Consider the following 11,377-nt stretch of genomic DNA (forward strand, 5'->3'; position numbering starts at 1 on the left):
TACTTTCACACATACATATCTTTGCATGATTGTTCTATTGTATACTGAGGTTGTTTACAAGAATAGAATTGAGTCAGATTTTACTATATTTTGCCAAAATGTCTCCCCTGAAGATAGGAGAGTACCTGTTTTCCTTGTAGTCTTAATGATCTTTGATATCAGCAGTTTTCTGAGTCTTTGCCAATCTGACAGTGTGACTGATTTTAGTAGGTTAACTATCACAGTCAAAATGAAAATACTATATTCCGATTCACTGCTGTAGAACAGCAAACACTAGAGATGAGTCCCCTGAAATCTTATTGTTTTTAAAGGAATAAGTCCACTTAAGAAATCCTTGGTATAATTATACAGAGTTTTTTTGTTGAAGAAAGTTAATTTTCTTAAATACTTTTTATATACCTCTGTAATTTGTTGTTTTCTTATGCCACCTTGCTATTAAAATATAACCTTAACAGTGATTATTTATGTTTTTAGGAATAAAGGTTGGGGAGACTACACCCGATAAACTTTTCACTCTTATAGAGGTGGAATGTTTAGGGGCCTGTGTAAATGCACCAATGGTTCAAATAAATGACAACTACTATGTGAGTATTCCATTTAATATAAAGTTATATGATCTCATATTTAAATATTTTAAATATTTGGTTTCCTGTCCTGTAGATATTGGTTTCTGAATTACTCATTGAGAAGAAACTGCTGGCATAAATATCCAGAAAGGTTTTTTTTTTTCTGTTTTCCAAAGTTTATTAAAAAAGAAAGAATTGAAAAACTTTGCATAAAAAGATGTCAAGTTTATGGGGCGCCTGGGTGGCACAGTCGTTAAGCATCTGCCTTCAGCTCAGGGCGTGATCCCAGCATTCTGGGATCGAGCCCCACATCAGGCTTCTCTGCTTAGGAGCCTGCTTCTTCCTCTCCCACTCCCCCTGCTTGTGTTCCCTCTCTCGCTGGCTGTCTCTCTCTGTCAAATAAATAAAATCTTAAAAAAAAAAAATGCTTTAAAAGTTTAGTCAACTTTAGCTTCCACATTGTTGTCCACCAGAAGGTTTTTAAAAATTATCTTTAAACATTTTTGCATTTAACTCTAGGAGATAATGACATATTTTAAAAGCTTATTTTTTTTTTTAAGATTTTATTTATTTATTTGACAGAGATAGAGACAACTGGCGAGAGAGGGAACACAAGCAGGGGGAGTGGGAGAGGAAGAAGCAGGCTCATAGCAGAGGAGCCTGACGTGGGGCTCGATCCCATAACGCCGGGATCACGCCCTGAGCCGAAGGCAGACGCTTAACCGCTGTGCCACTCAGGCGCCCCTAAAAGCTTATTTTTAATTATGAAAAATAATTAACGTAGAAATACAGAAAATAACCACCAAGATTTAACATATTTTGCCATACTTACTGTTATTAGGTATTATTTTTATCATTATCATTATTTGTAAAAATAAGTTACAGATGCAGGTACACCACCTCATGCCCTGCAGAGTCCTAGTCCTTTTCATTTTAAGAGATAACCACTATCATAGATTTAGTGTGTATTGTTCCTGTACATGTTTTTAAACTGTGTGAGTATATGTATCCAGCCATATTAATATATTACATTGCTTATTTTAAAAATTTTAGAGATGGTATCATTCCTCTAAGTACTGCCTTAGCTGGATCTCCCAAGTTTTGATAAGTAATATTTTTATCATTTAATTTTAAATATTTTTAAATATGCATTTTTTAAAAGAACTTATTTAAGAGAATAAGAGCGAGATAGAGTGAGCATGCATGGGGGGGGCCACAAAGGGAGAGGGAGAAGCAGGCTCCCTGCTGCGCAGGGAGCCTATTGTGGGGTTCGATCCTAACACCCTGGGATCATGACCTGAGCAAAAGGCAGACATCTAACCCACTGAGCCACCCAGGCGCCCCTGAAGTACGCGTTTTGATTTCTCCTTTGGCCTGTGTTTTTTAGAAGTATTAGTCTCCCAAGTGTGTGGAATTTTCTAGTTATCTTTTTAAAAAATTTCTTGCCACCTTAATTATATATAGTGGTTTTCATACGTAATATTGTTAATTTATACTTCTGAGAAATGTATTAGTGGAAACTGAGTCCTGCACTGAGTGTGGATTCTTCAAGAAGGTATTTGCTTTGCTTCTCTCTTGCTCCTGTAAATACTACTGTTCCAAAAGAAAGCTTCTCCCCTTATACCCTCCCCTATTGCTCCAATGTGTAAGGTTCTAGAGTAGCAATTCTTTTTGAGGGACAGTTTAATTTCTAGTTTACCCCTGAGGGAATAGCCTTTTAGGGTCATAACTTTGTGTGTTTGGGATGTCTCTTGTAGCCTGCGGCTTTGTCCCTTGACCCTTTGGGCTGTGAAACTCTGAAACCAGGTTTGCTTGGTGTCCTGCTTGTCTTCCTGGGTTTTCATTGAGTTTTTGGCCTCTGAGTGTTTCTTTCTTGTCAGCATGTTGATGAAATTTAAAATTTTTTGTTCTTTAAATTTTATCCAACATTTTTAGTTTTTTTATAGTAGGGGGGTGTTCAGTCAGGATAGCTAATTTGCCATAATGCCTGAAATGGAAATTTACTTTTTTTTTTTAATGAAGATTAAATTTGGTTTCTTTGGCTGTTTAGATTTCTAGGGTGGTCTCATTCCCTATCATGATTTTCTTCATTTTAATGATCAGAGATTCAAATTTCTTATCTTTTCTATTCCCCATACTTTAAAAAAAAGTCCTTTAAAAATATGGCAACAGTTTTACCTTCTCCCACATTTCTGCAGTTTACTTATAATAAACAGTATCTTGATTTAATCAGGAGTTAGACAGTCAAGACTTTGTGTGAAGCACTGTAAAAGTTTGAATATAATAGCCTACGGAGATAAAGATTAGTAGTGGTATGGTCTTTGGCAGGGCAGTTTTTGTTTTTGTTTTTTAATCCATACCCAACATGGGGCTTGAACTCAGGACCCTGAGATCGAGAGCCGCCTGCTCTACGAACCAGCCAGGCACTGCAGGGCAGTTAACATTTATGGGTCTCAGTTGGCTGGTGGATAAAATGAAATAGTCATGTAAACTTTGATTAGATCCTGCTTAGGAAAAAACGAGCTATGAAATACATTTTGAGGATAGTTGGGTAGATTTTGAATATGGACTTGACATTTGATTAAGGAATTATTTTTAGTTAATAAGGTGTGGTGGCATTATGTTATTTAAGAAAATGTTCTTATTCTTTGATGTGTGCTGAAGTATCAGGAGTGTCATGATGTCTGCAACTTACTTCAAAATGGTATAACCAAAAGTGGGGAGCTTATGTGCATATAATGCAAATATGGCAAATTAAAAATTGAATACAGGTGGTAGGAATATGGGTATTAATGTATAGTCTAAATTTTCATAATAAAGAGATAAAATCATTAGAAGACTTAAAGATTTCTTTTAGCTGTGAAGTTCTGAACATTTGTTGAACCCTAGGCAGTTTGAAAGCAGTGTTTTATTTTTATAAATGTTTCATCATTGAACAAATACTAAAGAACTTTTTTGTGGTGAGGCACTGGAGATGCAGTGCTGAATCACAATTTCTCTAGCATAGTATCAGAGTCCTATAAAACATTTTCTTAAGTACTTAACAGTTTTAGAGAGGGAATAGGAGTATGGTTTAGGTATTTTTCTTTTAATTTAATCTTACCCATTCTGTTTTGACTCTCTTGATTAAACCTAGGGTGCACCTAGGCACATGGGCATGTGTATCTGTGTGTTTCAGTTGTATTTATTATTTTAAATATCAGAACCCTTTCTTGAGGTAAAAATTTTATACAGGTACATAGTGTATAGAGCTGCTCTCATTGAAATGGGGACTGGAGGGTCAGGGTCATTAAGATTCATTCCAAAAATAATTTCTTTTATCTTTCTGTTCAAAAATTAAGTGAATTTGGGAACAGGGTGAATTTTACCTGGGAAAGAAAGAAGATATCGTGAGAATATTACATCTTCAGGTTAGAGATAGATGTTAGGCATCTACTTTTACGTTATTACGACTGCTGGTGCTAATTCTGTTTGCATCTCACTGTTTCTTCAAGGACATAGCATTTGTTGAGCATGTGCCATGGCACTGTTCTGTTTTATATAGTTTCTCATTGAATCTTCAAAAACATTCTTGAAGTAGGTTTACAAGTGAAGAAACAAACTTAAGGAGGCTGAATAACTTATTTTGCGATTACTAGCTATTAAATGTTGGAGCCAGGACTCAAGTGCACAACTCTTTCACTTTAAAGTACTACTCTGTATTCCCTTTAGCCGCAGCTCTTCTTGCATACTGCATTTAACAGTATATACTACACTATAGGAATTAATCAGTTACTGCTACCTTGGTGACTAACTTGGGAGCTGAGAAAGACAAACAATAAACTAACTGATATTAGGGATTTACACAGATTTCAATAGTAGGAAGTAATTTTAATGTGACTTTTAATTTTTTATTCTAGGAGGATCTGACACCTAAGGATATCGAAGAAATTATTGATGAGCTCAAAGCTGGCAAAATTCCAAAACCTGGGCCACGGTATGCTTCTGTTTCCATACAATAAATTTTAATGGCTTAACCTAATGTAAACTTAATTAAAAAATTTTTATCCTTGGGGGTGCCTGGGTGGCTTAGTCCGTTAAGCATCTACCTTTAGCTCAGGTCATGATCCCAGGGTCCTGGGACTGAGCCCTGCATTGGGCTCCCTGCTCAGCGTGGAGCCTGCTTCTCCCTCTCCCTCTGCCTGCAGCTCCCCCTGCTTGTGCTCTCTCTCTCTGTGTCAAATAAAATCTTAAAAAAAAAAAAATTTATCCCTTAAGGGGTGTCTGGGTGGCTCAGTAAATTAAGTGTTGATTTCAGTTCAGGGTTGTGAGATTGAGTCCTCCATCCCAGTGTGGAATTAAGATTCTCTCTCCCTCTCTCTCAACCCCACTGACCTCCCTCCCTCTCTTATCCCCTAAGTTCTTAGGAGTTGTCAGGAGCTTTGGATAGTATTGAAACCACCCTGTCATCTAAAGCAACTATTTCTTTTTTCCTCTAAAATCCTATCAGATAATCATCTGGTATTTACTTGAATATTTGTAGAGAAGGTAAATTTACTACAAATAGAAATCTGTTCCATTGTTTAAAAGTTCATACCCGTCTCAGAAGATTGACCCGAAGTTTGTCTCCCTCCAATTTCCACCTACATGTCCAATTCTGCCCTTTGAACCAACACAAGATAACTTTTACACCTGTTCTAAATGATAGCTCTTCGATTACTTAAAATAGGTGTCTTCTCTTCCCCAGATCTTTTTCTCAGAATTAATGTCTACCATTGTTTCATTTTTTTTCTTATATGACATAGTTCTGGTTTCCCTCTTTTGTAGCTTTTCTGGTTGTCTAATGACTCTCTTAACGTGATACTTAGATTAATCACAGTATTTGAGATATGTACTGAGCAGTGCAGAGCACTGTGGGACTATCTTCTTTGTTCTAGACCTTTTCCTTGTAATAATGCAGCCTAATTACATCAACTCTCACTTCAGGTACATTTCACCAGTAATTGCACTTATAGTCAGAATGCCTAGATCTTTTTTAACTTCAACATTGTTCATCCAGGTTGCTCTCATCCTGCAGTTGTGTTATACTAATTACTTTTCTTTAATTATGAACCTGAACTTTTGCTGCTAAACGAACCCCTATTCCATATCTAAGTGCTTATATTGCTCGGAATTTTTTTCTAATACTAGAAAGTGTTGGTAGTTTTATGTAGTTGTAAGCCCTGTAGGTTTTTTTCTGCCTATGCCATATGATTCTTCTTTCAATATATTTGTAGGTTTTAATGGCCATATAGTATTTTAATGTATTAAAATAACTATGATGTGCTCTTTATTCCTGTTTTAAATATGTTTTCCTGCTCTTTGTAATAAATAGTAGTTCTGTGTACTCTTTCAAGAGGTAGATAGGGGCTCAGATACGTAATTTGAGTTGAATGGTAAATAAAATAAAAGCTGTTATAGGAGTGTTTTCAGCAGGAAATGATGTGTAATCTTGTTAAAATTATTGTGCTAGTTACTGTGTGGAGAACAGTTTAAAATTTAGTGCCTGTTGTGGGGCAGAGGAATTAAGAGTGATTTCTAGCTTTTTGGTCTGAGCACCTCAATGGTTCCTTTAACTAAAAAGGAGATTTGGAGTAGAGCAAGTTTGGGGAAGAAAAGTCACCTTGGGACAGGTTAAAGTTGAGATGTCTGCTAGACACCCATGGTAGAATGCTGAAAGGTATATTTGCACCTGGAATTTAGGAAATACATTAGGACTGGAAATGTGAATTGGGGATTCATCAGTTAATATAGATGGTATTTAAAGCCATAAGGCTGGATGAGATTAGTGGGGGTGAAATTAGTTTGTTGGTGTTCTTAACTTGGGATACTATAATATCATTGTATTTTAACATTAGTAAACAGTTAACTGAGTATCACAGTTAAGCATTTTTAATATCTAATAATAGAGGTGTTGCTTATCAGTAATTTTAAATAGTTCTTCACGGAGATGTTTTTGAGTGTTCTAGATTTGAGCCAAAAACTTTAGAATTATTGGTTTTTGAACCTATTTTTATTTCCTATGTATCCCTCTTATTTAAAAAACAGAGGTGGGGCACCTGGGTGGCTCAGTTGAGGGGCCTACACTTGGTTTCAGCTCAGGTCATGATCTTGGGGTCCTGGGATGGAGCCCCAAGTCAGGCTCTGTGCTCAGTGGGGAGTCTGCTTGAGGATTCTCTCTCCCTCTACCCTCCCCCACCTGCATGCTTTCCTTCTAAAATAAATAAATCTTTAAAAAACAGTACGTAAAAAGAGATAAATCTACTTACTTTTCAGGGCACCTGGGTGGCTCAGTCGTTAAGCATCTGCCTTCTGCTCAGGGCATGATCCCAGCATTCTGGGATCGAGCCCCACATCGGGCTCCTACGCTGGGAGCCTGCTTCTTCCTCTCCCACTCCCCCTGCTTGTGTTCCCTCTCTCGCTGGCTGTCTCTATCTCTGTCAAATGAATAAATAAAATCTTTAAAAAAAAAATCTACTTACTTTTCAGTAATTGCAGAGCATCTTCCAGTGGTGTGTGGAGACTGTATTTGGACATGGTAGTTCTAGAATGTCTTCCCAGCATTGGAAGACAAAAACTTTTCCTCTCCTTCCTCAAGTTTTTTGGCTATATAGTATAATGAAAGAGACTGCAATGATAGTAGTAACCAAAATATAGTTATACTCCAAAATATAATTATAGTTATACTTTAACCAAAGCTAATTCTTTTTTTTATTAGTATTTTTATAATCAAGCACTTTGCTCACATATGTAAAAGAGGTGCTCATTGTGAGTCTTCAGCAGTACCTAATTTCTGAGTACCATTACCAGGTCTATCCTGGCCAAAATCAGTAAAAGATTCATGTCTCTGAACTGCTTTTTTAGGGTGCCTGCGTGGCTCAGTTGTTAAGCATCTGCCTTCGGCTCAGGTCATGATCCCAGGGTGCTGGGAGCGAGCCCTGCATCGGGCTTCCTGCTCAGGCTCCCTGCTAGGCTGGAAGCCTGCTTCTCCCTCCCCCACTCCCCCTACTTGTGTTCCCTCTCTCCCTGTCTCTCTGTCAAATAAATAAATAAAAATCTTTAAAAAAAAAAAAAAAAGAAAAACTGCTTTTTTATGTTTTTGTTAAGTGATGGGTAGAAAGGAAATATTAAACTGATGGTAAGGCCGTGCTTATTTTGACATTAAATATTTGCTGAGATTATTTTCATTTTTTTTAAGTACTGAAAATAACTTAACCTGCTTTGAAATTACTAATTAAGAGGTAGAAGTTGTTTTTTAGTATGGTTAACTAAAACTAATTTTAAATTCAATTTGAATTCTTCATGTTTAGTTTTATAAAGATATCTTTTTGCAGAATTCTATGGGATACAGATAATGTGAGATGTAAAGAAAATATAGGTGGTTGCTGATGGATAACTCTAAACTGTAAAGTCACTTTCGTTTTTTTATACTAAAAGTATATAGTATATACTAAAAGGGCAGGGGTGGGTATAAATCAGCAGTATTAAAAAGATAAGCACTAAACTTTCATAAAATAGCTTTTCTTTAAAAAGTACTTCTACGCCATAAACAATGTACAGAAAGGCCAAATTTTCTATGTGAATGAGTTAAAATGATGAATGTACAAATAGTGTTGGAATGGCTAAAAAAATCAGATTTACTTTTTCAATTGTAATAGAACAAGGTAATTAATAGATGGCATTTTAGGGGCGCCTGGGTGGCACAGCGGTTAAGCGCCTGCCTTCGGCTCAGGGCGTGATCCCAGCATTATGGGATCGAGCCCCACATCAGGCTCCTCCGCTATGAGCCTGCTTCTTCCTCTCCCACTCCCCCTGCTGTGTTCCCTCTCTCGCTGGCTGTCTCTATCTCTGTCGAATATATAAATAAAATCTTTAAAAAAATAAAAATAAAAATAAATAGATGGCATTTTAAGCATAACACTTGAGACGAATCATTTTTTGTTTTTTATGAAGTGAAAACCCTAGTGTAAATTGTGAATGGAAGGGCTGGATCACTGCCTCTGGTGTCTGATGCATATTTACAGATAAAATGAGGGGAAGTTAAATGATTAATAGATGAAACACCATCTGTGGACTTTACAGCCTTTATAGCATTTTAATGTGCATTTTGTGAAGGGTGAGGGAAGGAGAAAGTTTGCAGGCAGACGTAAGAGGCCACTGAAACTTTTCCCCCCCCTAAAGTAGGTCATGGGACTGTAATTGCTATGGAACAAACTTTAGGAAAATGGACCAGATTACTCTTGAAATTACTTTCTTATACAAAAATCCACAGTTCCTTGAAGAGTTCAGGCAGTGTGTATGATTAACTCTCCCAATTATTGTTCTCAAAACCTCAGTTTTTATAATCTCCCTAAATCAGTCCTTTGTGTTGGTGAAGGAGGTAGCTGAGTTTAAACCATAGAGGGAATCTAGTAAAGGGGAAGAAAGGTCCTCCAAAAATAATTTCATTACATCATTAGCAGTCAAAGAGCAGGAGGTATACCTGTGTTATTAGTTAACATAAAAAAAATTACAGAGCCAAATACTGTTTTTTGTTAAAGTTAGGTATCATTTTGCCACTTACCCTACATTAATTTTAGATTCAGATAGTTCACGGTAACTGTTTTTTGATGTGGTTTTCATAGTGAACCTATAATGCAAATATATTACTTAACTTCTGACTTTGTACACTGAGTTACTTGTATTGTGTAATGTAATAGCTTGAAAGGCCTTAAAATGATTATGTGGTATCCTTGTCCTGTCCCCTGAACAAAAGATGATTTCCTGGGGCTCTAGAAAGAAACGTGTAAGATTGATGACAGAATTTGAAGAACAGAGCAAGAAGGAGTAAAAAGATGTAAACTGAACAATTCTTCAGCTGAAATCTGTGGCAGGAACAGGTATATTAACAAAGCCGTGAAATAAGAGTAGGTGCTAAGCCGGGCTCTAACAACAGAGGTTAGACAGGGGCAGAGGTGAGTGATTTCCTGAGAAGGTATGTGTGTGGGAGAACAAAAGACAGGTTCTTCTACCTCTGTTCTTGCCTCTCTTCATAGATTCCTACCTAAGGACCTGTTCCTGTTTTCCTTGTGGCTGTGGTAGCCACTCTGGTCTGGAACCTGTTCTTGAAAAGTTAATACTACTAATATTGCTTTTAAAAATATGAATACCAATATACTTTGTTTTCAGTGTCTCTAAGGAACACCCCTCCTAAATCTTCAAATTCCCATTTCATTTATTTCCAGATATAATGTACAAGTTTGTATTCTCTTCTGTTCATGGTGAATAGTGGATCTCAATCTAAATAAAATTCAGATATAAAAATAATAAATATAATGCACTAATTTATTAAAACATGATTTTTTCAAAAGATTTATTTATTTATTTTAGAGAGAGGGAGAGAATCTCAAGCAGACTTCCAGCTGAGTGTGGAGCCCAATGGAGGGCTCCATCCCACAATCCTGAGATCCTGACCTGAGCCGAAATCAAGAGTCAGATGCCTAACCAACTGAGCCACCCAGGCGCCCCCTAAAGCATGATTTTTAAAAATGTTCTCTGGGTCTGGGTTATTTTCTTATAGTTCTTAGCTCTGATCCTTGGCAGATGGTGAATCCCCTAAGCCTTTGTTTCTGTATCTGTAAAATAAGGCCAGTATTACTTGTCTCATGGCATTGTTGTAAAGATTAAATGAGCTAATAATATACATACACTGCTCAGTAAATGGGAACTAATAGTGTTACTTTTATATTTTTCATATCTATGGTGAGTCTCAAACCTGTCTGTTTTCATATTTAACTTTTGAAAATCTTGCAGCAGTTGAAATATTTGAATTAAATAATCCATGCAACTCTTGGATGAAAAACAGTTACTTAACTGGGCTGTTGTAAAGTACCAATGATTTTTTTAAGTGAAGATTTATAAATGATAACCATTAATAGTTTAATGTTACTTGCTCTTTTCAGGAGTGGACGCTTCTCTTGTGAGCCAGCTGGAGGTCTTACCTCTTTGACTGAACCACCCAAAGGACCTGGCTTTGGTGTGCAAGCAGGACTTTAATTTATATTCAATTGTAAATATTGTCATTGGAGAAATAAAAATAAATCTCCTATCTACATAAACTTTTTATATTATTTGTTCATCTCATGGTGTATACCTAGCAGCTTGTCTCTAGAAGTATCTGTGTTACGTTGAAACTTTGGAGTACCATTTTTAGTCTTTTGCTATCTCTGACTAACTATGAAGACGTTATTTCATAGTGTAGTTAATAGTCACTCCAATATCATCCATTTTCAACTGCCAGATCACTTTTACCAATAACATTAGATAACGGTGTCAAATTTCACATATACTTTGCTTTTCCATCTTTAAAGCCAAGTCTTAAGTTAACATGATCTTTCTATAGACTCGTTTACGGTAGTACTCCCTTTAAACATTTTTAGATTTACAGCACATAATTGTTACTGTATTTCCATCTGGTAAGTGACACCTCAAGCAGAGATGTAAGGAGGATAAAGTAGTTGTCTCTAGAAGTATTGTCATTTTTATTATTGTATACTGCAAGTATATAGAAACTGGGTGGAGACTCAAGTACAATCTGAGGTGGAAACAGCAGTTGATATGCAAAATACACTCTTCAGTTGAATGGATATTTCAACTTAGAACAAAGGATAAAACCTATGTATTATATACATTCAAGGAACTAGCTATGGTGCATTCGTTTTGCAAGTTGAAAAAAAATTAATAGCTTTAATGCAGGGATAAATCTAAATCCAATTGTTGCAGATTTCTCAAAGTCATTGTTTGGCCTTGTTCTT

General features: G+C 36.3%; 1 protein-coding gene across 3 annotated transcripts in view; it reads left to right on the forward strand.

The window, feature by feature from the left end:
• Nucleotides 1–10,677, forward strand: part of NDUFV2 (NADH:ubiquinone oxidoreductase core subunit V2) — a 34,359-nt gene extending 23,682 nt beyond the window's left edge. For all 3 annotated transcript variants that reach the window (XM_040632708.1, XM_040632709.1, XM_008690111.2), the window contains 3 exons: nucleotides 475–584; nucleotides 4,466–4,542; nucleotides 10,526–10,677. In XM_040632708.1, the coding sequence (XP_040488642.1) occupies nucleotides 475–584; nucleotides 4,466–4,542; nucleotides 10,526–10,619 (281 nt within the window). In that variant the 3' untranslated portion in view covers nucleotides 10,620–10,677. The remainder of the gene's footprint in view (nucleotides 1–474; nucleotides 585–4,465; nucleotides 4,543–10,525) is intronic.
• The last annotated feature ends 700 nt before the right edge of the window (nucleotides 10,678–11,377 follow it).

This window comes from Ursus maritimus, unplaced genomic scaffold, assembly GCF_017311325.1.
Source record: "Ursus maritimus isolate PB19 unplaced genomic scaffold, ASM1731132v1 scaffold_18, whole genome shotgun sequence".
Classification (NCBI taxonomy): Eukaryota; Metazoa; Chordata; class Mammalia; order Carnivora; family Ursidae; genus Ursus; species Ursus maritimus.